Genomic DNA, 19,618 nt, shown 5'->3' with positions numbered 1-19,618 from the left:
CCATGGCATAGCTCATGGTTTATTGATGCCACTAATTCATAAAATGTGGCTAAGTTTGAACACAGTGAGAGATTCTAGGAATGTCTTCAACTTACCTCTTGGCTCATCCATCTGTTTGGTATGTCTGGTCTTTGCTTGTCTACACATACAAATTTACGCATATCTTCTATTGATGGATCGGAAGGCACCTTGTCGTAGTATGGTAACTGGTATTCTTCATATATTCCTGTGACACAAAAGTTATCATGATCATCAATAATTCATAATTGCACACTTAGGCAAGGTGAATAAATTCCCCATATTGCATCCTTGCTTATGTGTATAGGCTTATGTGTACAGGTTTTTGAATTTTTTTCAGGAAAAAACATCTTTTCTTTTAGCACTGTCCATTGTTGATAATATTCCAAGGCAAAGTTTTAAGAATGAGCAGGATATATGAGAAATGTGCCAAAATGATGGGATGTTGATTTTGTGCTAATTTTTGTAGTTTTAAACGATTTTTGAATTAGTAAATGTTTGACAGTAGTGAATTTCCATACTCAGTAAGTAAGGGGTGTGTTATGCAAATTGGATTTTGTAAACAAAGTAAATATTCCATCATCGATAGAGGGAGTTAACAGGACACCTTCTGTCCATCATTCGACCTTTGACTTTTGAGTCGTCCTCAATTTGGTGTGAATTGTTATTTCAGTTGATCATTCTCAGAGGATAAATCAATCTAAATCTGGATGACAGGCTTAACTCTGAATAAACTGTGTGACACACAGATCAGAATATGACTATCATCTTGGTTTTTTGAGCAATTGCATTATAAAATATCATCATACACCTGCAGCAAAGCCATCGCCTTTGTATTGAATTTTGGCTCTACGGAATTTGTTTGTGCACTACAAACACATAGCTTACCAACAAACTCAGATTAAAATGTTGACTTACAGAGACATTATCCTTTCACTGTGACTAATTATAAACTTGTACAGCAAGCAACATGAAATAGTTGACTATAAAAGGCGGGGCCTCCCTTTAAAAGGACGCGAAGCTATGGCGGCGTTCATTGTGTAAGTGGACACCAAACAGGCAACACACGGGCACACGCTCCAGAAAATGCCACTTTTTAGTTTTCCCCGGCCGCAAAAATGCGGACAGACTGCCAAGCGGTCAGCGCAAAGTTGCTGCCGTTAAAAGTCTAACACTACTGGAAGACAATTTTTTTGGAAATTCGAGCGTTTGTGCTTGGGAATCAAGGACCGTTGGCGATTTGAACCGACCGTCAATCAAACGCATGTATAAACTCTGTTTGCAGGATTAGCAATAGGTGACAAAAGGTTGAGATCAGTTTGTGTAATTAATGTTATAGAAATCAAACATCATACTGGCCAAGTGTTTGACTGGGAGGAGAACTCCACAAATGCGAGAACCTGGGATTGAAAATTTGGGCTTTAAGCTATTTATCACAGACTCTAATACTGTTATTGCTAACTCACTGACTCTGACCATGTTCATCACAAACTCTAACAATGCTCTCACTAACCTCACCGACTCTCACATGGTTATCACTGACTCTCACAATATTATCACTGACTCTCACATGGTTTTAATGACTCTCACACTGTTTTCACTTATTCTCACGATGTTATCACAAATCTAACGATATTCTCACCAACACTGCTATCACCGACTCAAAGTTTTTACAAATGTCACTCTGTTCTTGCTGACTCTGACACTGTTCTCACTGACTCCCACACTGTTTTCTCCCACTCTCACACTGTTGTCACTAACTCTCTGTTCTCACTGATTCTCATAATGTTCTCGAAGACTCTCACACTCTTTTCACTAACTCTCTGTTATAATGGACTCTCACACTGTTCTCACCGACTCTCACACTGTTCTAACTCTCTGTTCTCACCGAATCTAACAATGTTCTCACCAATCTCACTGTTCTCACTGACTTTCACATTGTTGTCACAAATCTCACAGAGTTCTCACCAACACTGCTGTCACTGACTCTGACAATTTTTACACCATTCTCTAATCACTGGCTCTCACAATGTCCTTACTGACTCTCACGATATTCTCACTGGCTCTCACAATATTTTCATGGGCTCTCATACTGTTTTCACTGACTCTAACTCTGTTCTGATTCTAGCAATGTTCTCATCAATTTCATACAATTATCACCAATCTCACACTGTAATCACTGACTCTCACACTGTTCCAACGTTTTTTACAACCAGACAAAGGTACATTTTTATCAGTGCACATAAGTTTGATGGCTCTATTTACAATGAAATAGGGTGAAATCATTACAACAGTTTGGTGCATACCTTTGATGCTTGAAGGAGTAATTTATTTATTCTTGGAGAAAGTGTATATCCATATTCTTTTTATAGACTTCACAGTTGAGGCTACAACAGGCTTTTCATACCAAATGGGTGTACAGGTAGCAGGCAATTTATTCTCATAGCAAATGAATGCCCTTTTCAAAAGTGTAACAAGGTATGCTTGTTACCATATATACACCTACCAATGGGACTGAATAAATGGATTGACAAATTGGATAGGCTGGCACATGTTTAAACCTTGTGCACTTTGACCCTTAAACTTTGACCCCTAACTCTTCTTTTGCACTCAAGAAAGAGCAACCAATCAACCTTATAAAACATGTGCAGTACTTGAAATACAATTACTGACATTATGTTGTAGAATAACAGTTTCCATGTATAACAAATGCTAGCTTAACGTACAGAGCTTTCCAGGACAGCAACTGGCAAGTATGGGCAAAAAATACTGGAAAACAGTGCAATATTGTTTGATTATCCACATGTGATTTATGCTGTGTTGTTTGTTGAGTAAACTGACGAATATTTAGAATCACTTAGATTTAGAACAGTAAATAAAACAACCATATGGAGTAATTGTAACAGTAGGATTTGTATGTGAAAGATAAACTAGAATAGCTCAACTCCGCTACTGCAATTTGTAAAACTAATCCATCATCTTTTGACAAGATAATAGTTTCACAGGGGGTCAACTATTCACAAGCATGGTACTGAAAGTTTCATTGATTTACTGACACAACATACTGTATTTTGGTTCAACAACAACAATACACCTCATTTTTTATTGCTGTGTACGACATCTCCACACTGTAAACGTTGAGTGTCAGTTGTAGTGGCCTCTTATTTGCAATGAAAGTAAATGACTGCAAAAGTGTACTTGTGTGGGTGTGGGGTAGGGTAGGGGGTTGGGGAGAGAGAGAGAGAGAGAGAGAGAGAGAGTGAGCGAGAGTGTGTATGTGTGTATGTATTTATGTATGTTAAGGTTACAAGTAGTTCATTTGCATATATCAGTTTTTCCATGTTTCAATGCTCTGATGTAAGAGGATGAGTATGTAGATTGACATCTCGGCACAGGATTGTTATTTTGTAATTATATGCATCAGTAATGCCTACAAGTATAAAGATAAATGAATTATTAGCATATTCTGGAATCCATTGCTGCTTAGCTGTATGTACATGTGTGTGCTCTGAATTAGAAAATGAATATCTTCCATACAAATTAAGTGTTGTCTACTTTTATTAGAAGATAAATGAGACATACCATCAACATTGCATCTCCTGCTGATTTCCCAGAGAACCAAGCCCAAGGCGTAGACATCAGCTCTCTTAAATGATTCAAAATGATTCATATTAATGGTTTCATCCAGTACTTCTGGCGCCATGTATCTCTTGGTACCCACTCTGTTGTTTGGTGCAATGTCTACAGTGTCCGTGGTTGCATCGTGTCGTACTGCAAGTCCTAAATCTGCTATTGCACACTGTCCATTCCGCTTTACAAGTATGTTTTTACTTTTCAGATCTCTGTGTGCTATGGCCGGTTTGCCTGCATATCAAGTGATCATACCATCATTAATTAAACATAAAAGGGTACTTATTTGAAGTACTCAAGCATTCAGTAAATCATCTAACATTCCAGAAAGTAACATGTACATGCATTACTGTAAATGATTTCTAACATCAAATGCAGAGTAGGTATTAACAGTTTCTTTTTTTCAAGAAACATTCAACATTCATTGGAGTAAAGAATTACCACTCCCATTAGTGATGCTGAGATCTATTAACACATCTGGCCCATGAATTTCCCATTTCATGTTTAGACATGAATGTGTCTCTATTTCTCATGAATGCTAGTGTATTTCCATGCCAGAGCAAAACTTTTTGTGACAAAATTTGCATTTTTTAAACCAAAATTAACAATGGCCTGGCAGAAGTCTATTAGAAACTCTATATCTACATTATATTACAGTCTAAATTTGCATAATGTCGATAGCTATTTCCACAAAATTTGATATCAGTCAACATCTGCTATATTCTCCTGTAAAGCTAAGTACAATGTTGTATCAACTGACCTTGGGTTCCAACAATTTCCATATGTAAATGAGCCAAGCCACTTGCTGTTGATAATGCTAGTTTGATAGTTCCAGCAATGTCAACCACTGATCTATTCAAGTAGTCATACAATGAACCATTCTCATGGTAATCAGACACTAGCCAAAGTTGTGTCCATGTTCCACTATCTGCAAGATAGAAAAAAAAATACAGTTTACATGGATCTCTCTCTTCTGGCAGTTGGCCAATCAACTTTCCCTTCCAGAAAAGACAACAGGAAATTAGTTTCCCCAATAGAAAAAGATAAATTTGATTTCCATAAGTAATGATGATAGTCAAGGTGACAGCTTTCACAAGGGGCAAATTTGGAAGAAAATAAATGGTTTTCAAGCTGTATACAATACAATATTGATATTCAAGCTATGATTGGAAGTAAGATGCCTCCACACAGATCATTTTTTATCAGAATCTCAATTCATGTTGCTTAAAAATCTACAGATTTATATTACTGGTCAACACTGGGAACTCTGAATTGATTTTTCATTATTTTTATTCCATATAAACGAGTAAATTTTCTAATTCTTCTGTTCAACATCTTGCTTGAAAGTCACATTCACAAGCATCTCAAACACAATGTACTATGTACATTTTGAAATCTTATTGTTGACAGATGAATTCTAGTCTGGACTTGTAAATCCAGACATTTACAATAACATTTGACATTTTTGATAACATTTGACATTCTGGACAAAATCTGTTCACAATAACGTCTGACATTAAATGCAGGAATACTACAAGTTTGACATGGTTTACAGAAAAGAACAAGAAATTTGATTTCACAAACTGAACAGAAACGCAACAAAAATGCATAAACATTTTACTTCTTGGAGCTTCATCAACAATTACAGGATTCTATTTGGGTACATCAAAGTCAGGGTATAAATATCATCACGTATACATCAGAATAGCTTGGGTAGCTTTAGGTGGAGTAAATAGACTCTGTCACTTCTGATCAATTGTCAAATTCCAAAAGAGCTTGTTCTTCAAGGTAGAAATCTGACTGACACATCATTTCAGTCACTGCATTTGATTCATTCACTTGACATTTCATTTTTAAAAACCTATATAAAATTTTGTAATACTGCATATCATCCACAATAGCAATGAAAATCCTTTGATATATTATATTTTTTTTTTTATGATAATTCAAAAGAAGACAAAGTCTGCATTATGTTGTGTGGATTATATTGTCAATAACGTGGGTAACATTGGCATGAAACTAACCCTACCTTTGTTATCAGCAGCAATAAATCCAAGAATATTTTCATTTCTGAGCATTACTGTCTGGTATATTTCTGCCTCCCTGAACCATGATCTTTCCTCTCTTGATGAAAATATCTTGACAGCAACATTTTCACCTCTCCATCGTCCCTTCCACACTTCACCAAATCTTCCTTTTCCTATCATATCCACCAACTGGATCTGTCTTGCTATAGTTCTCTGTACTAACAATGGCAACCCTGCAAGAAAAGTTTTACCCCATACATTTTCAGAAACTCGATTCAAACTTTGGACATTCTATAACTTGCATTAGAGGCATCATGGGCTAGTGGATAGAGCAGTAGATGCACAATCTCAGGATGGCGAGTTCGAGTCCCAGCATGGCTATGGTATTGTGTCCTTGAGTAAGGCACTTTCATCATTGTTTCTTCCCACCAAGGATTGATGGGTACCTGGTAAGACAGTGATTGTAATGTGTGCCTTTAACTCTGCTGTGCTGATTGGCTGCATATGTGAGCTGTTGTTTGCTCCCAAGGGAGTGGTATCAAAGTGGGTCCAGTGAATAGGGGTAATAATAATTGTAAAGCGCCTTGAGCACAAGTTGTGGATTAGTGCGCTATGTAAGAACCCATTACTATTACTATTATCATTATCATTATTAGTATTATAATTAAGCCTCAGTAAAGGCAATCTGTGTTCATAATCCAGACAAAATAAGTCTCTTCATTTTGGCGTGATGTCTCATTGTCATTTGATGTTGTGATGTCTCATGTATCTTTAATTTTTCATGTGATGTCAACAAGACAAGATTACTGAGCTTTCAAAAAATATTGTGCTAATCAGTACATTCATATTCTTGATAGAAATATGAGGTTTTCTGTTGATTGAAACAATTATTCGATACAACTTCAGCTGGGTAATGCATACTGCTTATTTTTTCACTTAAATTGTTACTCCCTGTCTCATTTCGATCCTGTTTTGTTAAGTTAGAAAATGTTGTTACATTTTAATCCTATTTCTACCGGGCTCCATAGACAAACCATAGAAATAAATACCACTTGGGAGACAAATGGAAATTTGTGCTACATGTCCGCAACTTCACAGTCTCATCTTGCAACAGCTTGGAATGTTCTATAATGTTATGACATCTACATCCAAAGGGTCTGAAACCTCTCTGACTCCTGAGGTATACTCAAACGGAATCAGTGAATTGTGACATCAGTCACAATTATGACAAAATATGAAATCATCCATTACTCTTACAGGTAAGCCATAACACACAATATCCTGCTGTCCTCATTTCACATAACAGGTTTGTTTTTTTCTCCTCCAATATTGTAGTGTCAACCTGAAGGAAAGATTGATATAAATTACCTGAACCAGAACCAGAAGTAGAGAGATCCATCATAATTTCTTTCAGGGACTGTCCTGCCGGCATCAGAGGATTTTCCACATCAGAACTGGAATCAATGGGAAGTCTGATGGGTTGCCGTATCCTGGTCTGCCATACGCACAGGGTGATCATCAGCATCAGACATATGAAACATATGGGACCTGCTATCACTGCCGCCAACTCAACAGAACCAAATGAGTGAGGTATCTGGTGACTCTGTGGATCTGTGAAAACAATTCATTGAATGAATGAATGAATGAATAAATGAATGAATGGACGGATGAATAAAAGAACATACAAAATTGACTCAATACAATTTTAGAGACAGAAAGATTATAAAAGCACATTCAGAAATGTTCAATATGGATTGAGGTTAGTAATCTTGACAATAATTTTTAACCATTACGTTTAAGTTCCAATGTCACTTGTAAAATACTCAGCACTTCCCTGATCACTAGCTATATTCTCAGTACATTTACTCTGTGGTCTAAATTCCTGCTACAAAGAACAATATGGTCGGCCAAAAATAATTTCCAGGGAGATATATGGGGCATGTCAGTTTGCTTGTGAACAATATGACACATCTACTGCTGGCAATGCCAAAACTATAAACAAAGTGAAGAGTGGTATTTGTGTGGTTGGTTTTTGGACAGCATCTCACAAATGATCAGCTATTACAAGCAAATCTTGAACAAGACATCAAGAAAAATTAGGTATTTGTCGCAATCAAAATTACTGTACAAACAATATGTGGAGCGAAGTTCTGCCAGACGACAGACATTGGACGCAAACAGGTCATGTATCTGATACGCTCTGCATCATTGACAGCAGAGATAAAAATACAACATTTGAAAACCCTAGTTATACTTGGATAAACAGAAATATCGGTCAGGTCATGTTCCAAAACCCCAATTTCATAATTCCCAGAAACGGAATGATAACAGACATCTTGATGTAAATATGTATGTGTAAATTTATCAGCTGATTAAGCTGACTAGTGATGTACCATCAAGGTTGACATCTTTTTTGACTTGATGAGTCAAGAAAATGATAACAGTCATAATTTGAAGTATCATGCTGCTTTATGATATAGCAAAATGGAATCTGAGAGAATGTAGCCATATGAGTTTGCTACTTTCAATCAAACTACTGATAGGGAAGATATCCCTCATATAAACATTTGATTTCATTTCCCCTGACTCAAACACTCTTTGCTGAAAAAAAGCCAATATTAAATCATTATTTATGGTGTTTGAAAAAACAATACTTGAAAGATGCTAAATAGCATAGTTCATTTCAGATGTTTTAAAAGATTAAAACCCTCTGAAAAGGAAAGGTAAAGTATTAACCAAACAAAAAAGACAAGTTTTGATCAAGAATGAGAGAAATAACCTTGAAAATTACATAATTTCAAGACATGTATATAAAATCATCCTCATATGGCCTACTGAATCTGAGAAGAGCCATTCTAGGAATATGTACATTATTGTACCTACCACTGAAGCCATTTGACTGGTGGATTGTGACAACAAATTTGAATGGTGGATTGTGACAACATAGTTCCTCAACCCAGTTAGTAAACACCAATGTGACATGTCATCTGACAGTCACTCATATGATAAGCCTTCTCTGTGTTGATAGTTCAGCTAAGAAAAGCAGGTTCATCTCTGTCGTTCCAACACAAATCATGGCATGTGATCAAAGTTTAAAAGGTCTCCACTGCTGCCCAATACACACAATTTATTTAGCTGATCTGTCACATTTTGAAGGGAAGTAAGACTGGCCTTTTATAAATATTTGAATCTTTGAACAGTTGGTGTAACAGCTTGTTCAACATTAAAGGGCCAGGAATGCTAACTTTTGATGATTGTTTACACTATTTTTGTTTATAATGTCAACCATAATATCTTATTTTGCTCTCCAAAGCATGTTGTGATATACATACTTAGTTCACATTTGCAACCCAACTTAAATTTGGGCCGATGCAAAATAATTGTCCTTTTGGGAATAGATTTGGTCCGCGTCTGCACTTATCCCCACTTACCGGTACCAGAATTAGGGCCAACGTAAATTTACCTTCCTTTGTGACCTCTGACCTGTCAAAGGTCAAAATGGCGTATTTGAATAATGGCACACTGTTTCTACTGTTCATGATTTTCCTGCGTTTAATGCACAAGAAGGGCAAAAATGACCGCCACTCGCCCTTTTAATCATCGGAGAGATCCTTGCTATATATTGGATGAGCATATGGTATATATAAGACGGTGGCGGAGAAATAACCAATGCGCGGCATTTTTGACATACGTCTCTAATTTACGTGCACTGTGGAATCGAATGACATGTCTCGCTTGCGGAACAAAAGTTGGTGGGAAGATATAGTTCTGCGTACATGGGATGATACATGTAAAGACTGGATTGAAAACTTTCGATAAGTGTAAACTTTAGTTTCAGACGTCGTTTGTTTTGTGCGAATAGGGTGACTAGTTCAACTTCGATCCATGGCAGAGGCCTGGTCAACTGGGACCAGGGCCGACGCAACGTGTAGACACTGTACCACACACCTGAATTTGCGTCGGCCCAAATTTTGCGTCGGCCCTGAACCCCCCCTTCTAGCCAGGACCAAACTGCGTCAGCCTTAGGCCGACGCAGCATGTCCACATTGTTTTTTTTACGTCGGCCCGGGCCCAGCACCGGTGCTACACCGACGCAAAGTGGTCAATCTGAACAAGGCTATCGAGTATTCAGCCTGTCAACTCACCCTGTGTATGTGTAAATTGCATGGTTATTGTTGACAAATGACTTCTGGTCTAGACTTTAATTCAAATGTAACAATAACAGTGCCTTTTACAAACAACTGATATTCAAAATACATATAATGAAAAATAATCATCAAAGGCCCTTTAAGTCACAAGTAAATAGACACTAAATATAAATCATGTCAATTTGTCATGGATGAATTCAAGGCACTCAATTCATCATTCTAATTACCAAATAAACATGGCTGAATAAACATCTACTTAAGCCATATTGCAAGGTTATGATCACATGTCTTTGCATACTGTGAGTTTAAGCCCCCTTCAATCATCAGATTTATGTTATTTACTTGATGAAATATTCAATGGAAAACAAAAGAATGACAAACTGTTAATGGGCTAATGACACATTCGCTAATGCGAGAACCTTGGATTGAGAAGGGCGCCTTTAAACACCAAGCACACACACAATGGTATAACATGCCTAGTACTGTGGTCACAGAAAACCCTACTAATTACAAAGTAAAAATGTCCTAGGAGGTATCTATCAACTGTTACCATGCACCTTGGAAGTGAAAGACTTGAACTTTTGCTCTCACTTTCCTCAAGGAAGATTTCAACCATTCTTTCTCAAAATCAAGAAAAAGTTTGGCATCTGAGATGAACAAATTAAATTAAATTTACCAGTATTTGAAATTCAAAAATTGAATTGTGTTAACTCTACAGGGAAAAAGTAGATTGTTGATTTTAATAAAACTAAGATAGTGCAAACTTTACTGCCCAAAAGAGCTTCAAACTGAGCCTCTACATGCAGTAGATTAGATCAGAATTGTAAAATTGGTGAGAGTCCAAATATCTATCCCAGTGGCACATTCTACCCTATAATTATGAAAGGCACCAGTAAACAAGCATGCCCGTATCATAAGGAAGAGGGCATGTTATTCTAAAGTGGTTGCCATTTTTGTCTATGAATAAAAGTAAATTCATGAAGGTACAATACACCTTCTAAGTAATATTTCTGAAATCTTGGAGTCAACTTAGCTGTTTGGTTTTTTTAGAAATTTTTAGGCGCCAGCTTAATACTGAACATGTGGTATGTAGAATTTTCAAATGTCAAAGAGAAATGTTTTGATTTAGTAGATTGTAGGCATGTCACAGTGTGATGTACATGGCAAAAGTTAAGAAAGACTTGGCAAAAAAAGATTTACTCAAAACCAGCCAGCTGGTATTTTAGATGTTGTTGTTACAAAAGATACTACATTATCTTCCTTTATACGTACTCTAACAATGAATGTGGACATTATCACTAAAACACAATTCCCGTTTTAACCCTTTGAGCACCAGTCTATTTTTGTCCCCTTTATATATAAAAAAACCCAGTCAATTTTTCTCAGATTTTTGCCAAAGTTTTGAGAAAAAACTGTAGCAAATGAAATTTGATGTCCATTTGGTCCATAAATATCAAAAAATTACAGAAAAATTCATAAAAATTGGTAAAATTTTGCACTAAAATTTTGGCGGGAGAAATTTACAGTGCTCAAAGGGTTAATAATATAACAATAAATATGTATATTTGAAATCATAATTTTGTTTTCAGTTCAGCAGATTTTTACCAATACTTGTATTGTAGGAAATGTTAAAAATCCATGCTCAATATGCAGGGATTACCCTGGCTCAAGAACAGCATGAGATAAAATCGCACATGAAAAAAAACAGTGGGAGAATTTCAAAGTCTGTGGGAACCGGACCTAACTTTCCCTGATTTTCTGCATATGGTTAATTTGCATAACAATACACTCAGTGAGACAGTTTTCTGACGATCTTCAGTTTTCAGACATTTGATGACATGCTGTTCGTTATACGCCCTTCACTCCGTTTTGAAAGCGTTTTACAAGTCATGCTCCAGCATATTAAGTCAGGTGACGCTGCCGTCCCGTTTTGGATTTTTTGGGGGGTAAAAGCTATTTCGGGCGCTAGAAACTTGGTGAAGTTAGCCACACCGTACAATACGAGGTGTAGAACGCAACACACAGGGACAGCCCGTGTCCGATATCTAGAAGCGCTATACACGTTGAAATATAGTTGCGTCGTCCATGGTTTAAACGTAACTAATTATCACGAAATATTTCCACATAGTTTTCTAGACACATCGAAATTGAAAATCGGGGTTCGAAGTTTCAAAATATCAATATTTAGCCCCTTATCACATTCAAAATACGACGTCCGATTACTGCGATAGTAGTCCGATTACACGCGCTCAACATGGGGCAAAAATTGGGCAACTTTGACCCCCCTAAATGTCACTTCTGTCGGTGTTAACAGTTTGAGGATAAACACAATAAAGTTTCGAAGGGTATGGTAATAAAATTTCGTTGTGCTCGTCATTTATGAAACGGCTTTGGGCGAAATTCACTACCCTGTCCGAAAACTGTCATTCTCAGTGTAGTTGTAATCGGAGGCGGTCGAATCCATACTTTCCAGTGCGGGAGTAACCGAAGTACAGTAGTCCAGAATAGTGCATTTTCGTTTTTTCTTCGCACTACCACTCGTACTGGACACGAATATTCCTTCGAAAGCGCCATTTTGAGCTACGACAACACACTGTACATCAGCAATGAACACTTGCTGTATCGACTCCAATGATTTGTCAATGAACGCAAAACTTCCTGTTGGCAACCAATCACAAACGCTGTTGAAACGGGTAACTCTGCAACAGCTTTTTTCTAGCGTAATTATAGCGCTCTCTACGGCGACAATATGAGTGGTTCTGTACTGAAAACCGGCCAAATGTTACCGATGAATTTAGATCGCGTAAAGGTATCACGTACGCGCCATTTGAATTATCGGCGCGACTTTTTTGCCCGATTGATTTTTCTGAATGCGATTTTTCTGATTTTTGAGCGTAAATATCGCGTTATCGTGCCCCAAAGTGATCCCTGAATATGTTTTGAGTTTTGTCTGGCAATGCATAAAATTTTCGCAAAACGTTGCTAAAATATCAAATTTGGCCAATGTTATTATTAAAACATAGGGCCAATGTCCCTGAAGCTACTATAGACATGGATACAAAATTAAGTATTTCCTGACTGTATGAAATTATCTCACTTAGGTCATCCTAGGGACTTGTAAACCAATGTCTGACCAGCAGTTTTGAAAGAACAAGCAACTCAACAGTTGACAGAGCTCTACTGTGTTATGTAGAGAATAACCTTTTGTGACACATGTATTGATGAAGAAGGTGGATATCTTTGATTAACATTGTAAGTGAGTTCTAGTGAATAAGTTGAGACTGTACATACTCAGAGAAAGCACACTGAAGATACAAATGTTTGAAACTTAAGAAGTTCAAGGTCATCAAAAGCATTATAGGAATCTGTAACTTTCATTGCACTGTTTACATAGATTGCATAATTGCTATAAATAGCACATGAGGAATCTTACAGCCGAGCTTTACCATAAAACCCCTATCACTTTGACCACTCTTTTAATTGACCACTCTAGTTTTTTCCTCAAAACGTAATTTTATTTTATCCTTACCAAGTCAACCATAAATGGAAATCAGAACTTTCTCTATCTCTATCTCTATCTCTATTGACTATTTTGAGCAATTTCTTTTAGATAACATACAGGGCACAATAAATGACGGTTCAGAATATGTCAAAGTTGGGATTCAAGAAAGTTGCCTTTACATGTTTTAATCCTCCAAGATGGTAAGCATTTCACTATGAACTGTCAAAAAAAGTTGATCTTTCTGATAAATCTACACTAAAATCATTTTGGCTTTGATGATTTCCTAATTAATTCAATTATTTAAAATCATATTAATTATTTTTTTCTGGGTGAATTGATAGGGTTTATACAGTACAAGAATTACATACAATGTAAGTCAAATTTTGATCAAAAATGACAAAAAAAATTCCTTCAAAATACAGATTTGCATATTTCATCACAATTTGAACAAATCCAAGTTTGGTTGTCCCTAGGGACCTGTATACCAAATAACAAAGCTGTCTGACCAGCGGTTATGAAGAAGAAGATTTTTTACCAAAAACGCCTTTTTTGGCATTAATTTGCCTATTTTCAACAATATCAAAAAATTAAAAAAAAAACAGTTTCTCAAAATCGAATTTTTCATCTACACAACAAATATCAAATCAGTAAGTACTGCGGTTCTCAAGATATTTGAGTGGACGGACGCCTCACAAACGGACATACATACATACATACATACATACATACATACATACATACATACATACATACATACAGACTGACGCCGGACGGATACCCATCCCATTAGCTTCTATAGACTATAGTCTATAGTAGCTAAAAATTTGCAAGTCCAAATATGAAAAGAATAGAGAAAACTGAAATTTGTAAAAATATTAAAGTACATGTGTATGTATTCTGATTTTATTCAGCTTTAACAACTGTGACTATGACCAACTTTTAAGGTATCATGTAAAATAAATCAAATTTTATTCAAGAGTGTCCTTGGCAACAGGGCCGGAAAATCATATTATTGACTGAATAATATATAACACTATGACTACCCTAAGTATACTTCTACATATTTCATAGAAAAGAACTACGGAATGAAACACTGAATGATATATTGAACAACTTCATACATATACTCATTGACTGAATAGAAATGTTTCCATAGCAACAAATGAATGTTTGCTATTCTACAACACTGATTTTTTTGGCAATGCTGTCTCCTTGGATGAAAGATACAGACAACATTTCAATGTCTTGGGGAGAGTGTTCTATGCAGTTACAAAGGAATAGTTTTTGCTAATCTTATAAAGAAATCCTTATTGCCAATCTGGGTACAAGAGAGTCAGAAGTGAGCTGTTATACCGACAATGCATTTGTGCTTGTTACATTTACCCTTGACATGCTGAAAAGCCCCTCCACACTATCATTGATCAACCAGATGAGAGATACATGACATGACTTTATATCTGCACTTCTAACCACAAGAATGCAATTAGGATTCACCAAGCAATGGCGTTTGGTTGGGGTTTGCAGTGGGCTCCATGTCCCCCAATAAATCATCGGCTCAACATGACTGAACGGTTCAGGGGTCAGCTGAGTTCAGATAAGTAACCATTTACAATCATTTGTTAATGGGCTGTCACATTTATTCAATAAATACTGACAAGCTACTGCAGCAGGTTAGGAAGGGATACACGCAGCCTGTGCATGTATAAAACTGTACTATTGATTTTTTGCTTCATGTACATACCTAGACTTGGTTCAAGTCTGTGATTTGTGAATGTTTGAGTGGAGTGAACGCAATGATTTGTATTTTGCTTTCATGTGAAACGCGCGCGTGAGTGGACGCGATGAGTAGGGTGAACGCGATGAGTGGAGTGAACGCTATACAGCGGAGTTTCACCCGGAATCACAGACTTGGCTTTCTTGCAGGGTTTGCGTTGCTATAAATTATTCATGAGATGACGTTTTCTTTACTCATATATTATTCATAAGATGACATCACTCAATTTTACACATTGGGAGGAGTTACCAATTGACCCACACGAGACGTGCATAAAACCACGGTCCCTCCACACTTTTGTGGAGGGACCGTGATAAAACTCACATGGCGTTGTTGACAAAATGTCGAGTGCGATCACTCCCACAAAAGTCAGCACGACCTCTGTTCTATCACCGAAAACGCGTGAAAATATGTGTTGTTTGTGGGGCCCATGTTACAAAATGCGAAAATCGTGGCCGGTTATTCAAGGATGGAAAAAGACACCGTCCTTACAGTTGGAGCCTGTTCTCTTACGTGCCCGAAGCGATGGAAATCAAAACAATGTGGAGCGACTTCGTATGTCAGTGATTTTCCGCTGCCGGTTGGTGTGCAGACGAACACATCTTTTCCCTCAATGTAACTCTCAACAAGCTTTCTTTGGTAATCTCGCATGATTAGCGGTGGTCGACCGATCAGTTGTAAAACGCGGTGGATGTACGAACGTGATGCTATTATTCGCCCAGATATAAAACGTACTCGATGTCTAGCTTTGCACGGAGATGACAACAAACTTTTTAATGCATGCAGAGGTTTATTAGCAATGCGTTCTTCTTATTGGCCAGAATAACGGCGGGGGCTGTCAATCATTTTATATTTGCTCTACGTCACTGTGTACACAGTCCGTCTCACCACCTGTACTTTGCAAGAAGTCCAAGTCGGTGAATCCGGCAGAAACTAACTCACTACTGCGCAGACTCAAACGTGACGCATTCAATCGCTGGGAAAACCTGGCGTGAGCTGCCAAATTCCGGATAGGTTTGTACGAAATAGGAGAGACACAAGAGAAACTATTATAAATGATTTTATTTTTTAAAAATTCACCGACTTGAACCAAGTCTAGTACATACCCTACTTAAAGCCAAAAACTAAATAAACTAATTCATAGTCCATTCATTTGGATCACCCTTATGAACAAAATTCATGATAATATTCCACAGAAAGCTGCATTTATTTCAACAATTTTAAAATGTGACTGAAAACAGAGATTTACAATGTAGGAATACAAACTGAACTCACAAATAAAATAGTTGCATTACTTTCCTATTGTTGCAACATCAGTTGTACATTCAGTTGTATGTCAAACTAAAAATTCCTTTTTTTGTAGAATAAGCAAGGACACAGACAGATGATAGACCTGATCCAACATCATCAGACCAGTACTTTATGATTTTTATAAAAGCTGCCTGGCAGTCTTGTGAAATTTAAAGGTTTCCTCCATTTTTTCACCAAGTAAATGTGGGGTGTATCAGTGGTCGCGTTTGACGCATTATTGTGCGTATTTGACGCAAATAGCAAGCTTGTGGACGCAGTTTTGATGGCATCTGCGTCCAATGGGACGCATTAGCTTCCACTGGGGATACTCAACAACTGCACGTGTGAATATACAAAGACGGCCGGCCGCGAGGGTGATTGACAGTTACCAGTGGTAACGCTTTCACTAAAATAAACATGAAACAATATGTAGCTTCCACTGGGGATACTCAACAACTGCACGTGTGAATATACAAAGACGGCCGGCCGCGAGGGTGATTGACAGTTACCAGTGGTAACGCTTTCACTAAAATAAACATGAAACAATATGTAGCGTAGCGAGTTTAATCAAAACCGTCGCGTCGTCTCCATGCTTATTTTGATTGATAAGAGTTGCGACATTTTTTGTTGTTTCCCTTTTTCTCATTGGTTGACAATTTTGACACTTTCTAAAAATGAAATCCTAAAACGGTAGCGAAATTTCAAATATCAATCACTCATTACGTGATCACACCGTTTGTACGTCGTCGTCCTCAGCAGACATGAGTTCTCGTAAACAGTCAACCCTGTTCCGGTTCAAATTCACAAACTCCGGTTCATCAGGTGACAAATGTTCAACAGCTGGTCGCGAAACAGGAGAAACTTGTGATAAAACTACTGCGACTCCGAGTGAGGTTCGTCAGCCAGAAACTTCAAGTATTGCCGCAGCCGTTGAACACGGTAATGTGACTCCCGACTCGAGCACTACGCCAGCTAAATCGAGAAAGCGAAAATATAGATCGGAGTGGGAGAGGGAATTTCCATGGCTACTGAACAAGACCGCCGTTATTGACGGGAAAAGTGAAGACAGGATGTTTTGTTCACTGTGCAAAAGTAGTGGCAAAAAAAATTCCTTTACTAGTGCCGTAGGATGTAGCGACATGCAACGCTCAGCTTTAGTACGTCATTCTGGACACACCGATCATATCGACGCAGTGAAACACAAGCCACTTCAGTCAAGTATGAAAAAGACCGTGGAAATAAATCGAGGAAAACAGAAAGATTCACATGCGGCAATGCTTCGAACTGTATATTTTATGGCTAAGAAGGAATTGCCAGATGATATGTTTTCATCTTTGCTTGAGCTACAAAACGAAAATAAGTGTCTAGCGCTTTCAGACGGCCAATACTACAAACACCACGAAAGTGTGAGGGAGATGCAAGCCGCGATTGCCAAAGTTTTACAGACAGAACTTGATAAAGAGATTGCTGCAAGTCCCGTTATTTCGGTCATCGTGGATGAAACAGTAAATATTACGGTCAATAAGAAACTTATCATATTTATTCGCATAGTAAAGAATGGAGAAGCTAAAACAGTGTTTTCCGGAAATGTAACAATTGCAGCAGGCAATGCTGAAACGGTGACTGAGGCGATATTACAACAGTTTGAGCGCATGAATATTTCGAAATACAAAGTAGTTGGACTTGGATCAGACGGTGCGTCTGTAATGACCGGACGTCTAAACGGAGTCGGAGTACGCCTTCAGCGTGTAAACCCGTTCATGTTACAGGTGCATTGCGCCGCTCATCGAGTTGCACTCGTGTCGTCCGATGCTGCGAAGGGTGTTGAAGCAGTCGCCAAATATAGAAATACAGTTAATTCGGTATATAATTACTTTGAATATTCCGCTGCTCGTTACGAGCGATTGCGCGAACTCAACAAAGCCCTCGATGTCAACGATTTCTTGAGTTTAAAGCAGCCATGTTCAGTTAGATGGCTGTCATTGTCACGGGCTGTAAAGTCAATTGAAAGCAATTGGCCTGCTTTAGTGCTGGAGTTGGAGGAGGATGCAAGAAAAAATCCCACGGCAGAAGGCTTGTTAAGACTGATCAAACCTTACTCATTCATTGCGTTGACCTACACGCTCACAGACGTCCTGCTAATTATGGACCGATTGAACTTAGTATTTCAACGAGAGAGTGTTAATCTGTCGAGAGTGCAGCCAATGGTTGGCACAACTATTGCGGCACTTCACGATCTCCTCGATGAGCCGATGTCTGGCGACAGTGAACGACGTTTCAATCAGGAATTTCAACAGAACAACCGCACGATTCGTGGAATACAACTAACATATGCTGCGGCTGCAAATATAACCACTCACAACCGAGTGAGACAATCGTTTATCGAACATTTGATATCGAGACTAGAGGATCGTTTCCCAAACAACGCGTTAGATCTGCTGAGTAGTTTCGATAAGGTGTTTAATGTGAGTCTTTATCCTGATGACGACGAACGTCTTCGAGACTATGCAACTGAAAGTCTTGAACGACTTTCAGTGTTTTACGGGCAGCCGAAACAGGACGCGACGGGAGTTGAGGTAGAGCCATTACTGAATTGCAGCAATCTACGCAATGAGTTCCTCGCAGTCAAGCGTACACTTCGGGGTGAGACAATCGTTTATCGAACATTTGATATCGAGACTAGAGGATCGTTTCCCAAACAACGCGTTAGATCTGCTGAGTAGTTTCGATAAGGTGTTTAATGTGAGTCTTTATCCTGATGACGACGAACGTCTTCGAGACTATGCAACTGAAAGTCTTGAACGACTTTCAGTGTTTTACGGGCAGCCGAAACAGGACGCGACGGGAGTTGAGGTAGAGCCATTACTGAATTGCAGCAATCTACGCAATGAGTTCCTCGCAGTCAAGCGTACACTTCCGGGTCATGGAGTTCGTTCTTTTGAGGATGCCTGCCGTGTGCTCACAACCGATTATGCCGACATATTTCCCGATTACGCAATTCTCGCGTCAATAGCATTGGTTATCCCTGTTACAAGTGTACCGTGTGAAAGGGGTTTTAGTACCCAGAATCGCATAAAATGTCCTCGACGCAGCCGTCTCTCAGATGATCATGTCGATGATTTAATGCTAATAAGCATACATGGTCCAGCACTACAGGACTTCGATATCAATCAAGCTATAGCAATATTTAACGAAAAGAAACGAAAGAAGTAAAAAAATACTGAGATAA

General features: G+C 38.1%; 1 protein-coding gene across 3 annotated transcripts in view; it reads right to left on the bottom strand.

Annotated features, from left to right (window-relative positions):
* LOC139143217 (TGF-beta receptor type-1-like) overlaps positions 1-19,618 on the bottom strand; it is a 52,645-nt gene that overhangs the window by 8,132 nt on the left and 24,895 nt on the right. For all 3 annotated transcript variants that reach the window (XR_011554556.1, XM_070713368.1, XM_070713369.1), the window contains exons 3-7: positions 7,044-7,286; positions 5,678-5,908; positions 4,409-4,576; positions 3,601-3,882; positions 96-226 (exon numbers count right to left, since the gene is read on the bottom strand). Coding sequence is in view for 2 of the 3 variants with exons in the window: in XM_070713368.1 (XP_070569469.1) it covers positions 96-226; positions 3,601-3,882; positions 4,409-4,576; positions 5,678-5,908; positions 7,044-7,286 (1,055 nt within the window). In the remaining variant the exon portion in view is untranslated. The remainder of the gene's footprint in view (positions 1-95; positions 227-3,600; positions 3,883-4,408; positions 4,577-5,677; positions 5,909-7,043; positions 7,287-19,618) is intronic.

The sequence above is a fragment of the Ptychodera flava genome, chromosome 11 (genome assembly GCF_041260155.1).
Source record: "Ptychodera flava strain L36383 chromosome 11, AS_Pfla_20210202, whole genome shotgun sequence".
NCBI classification, from domain to species: domain Eukaryota; kingdom Metazoa; phylum Hemichordata; class Enteropneusta; family Ptychoderidae; genus Ptychodera; species Ptychodera flava.
This window is presented reverse-complemented; position numbering and strand designations above follow the sequence as displayed.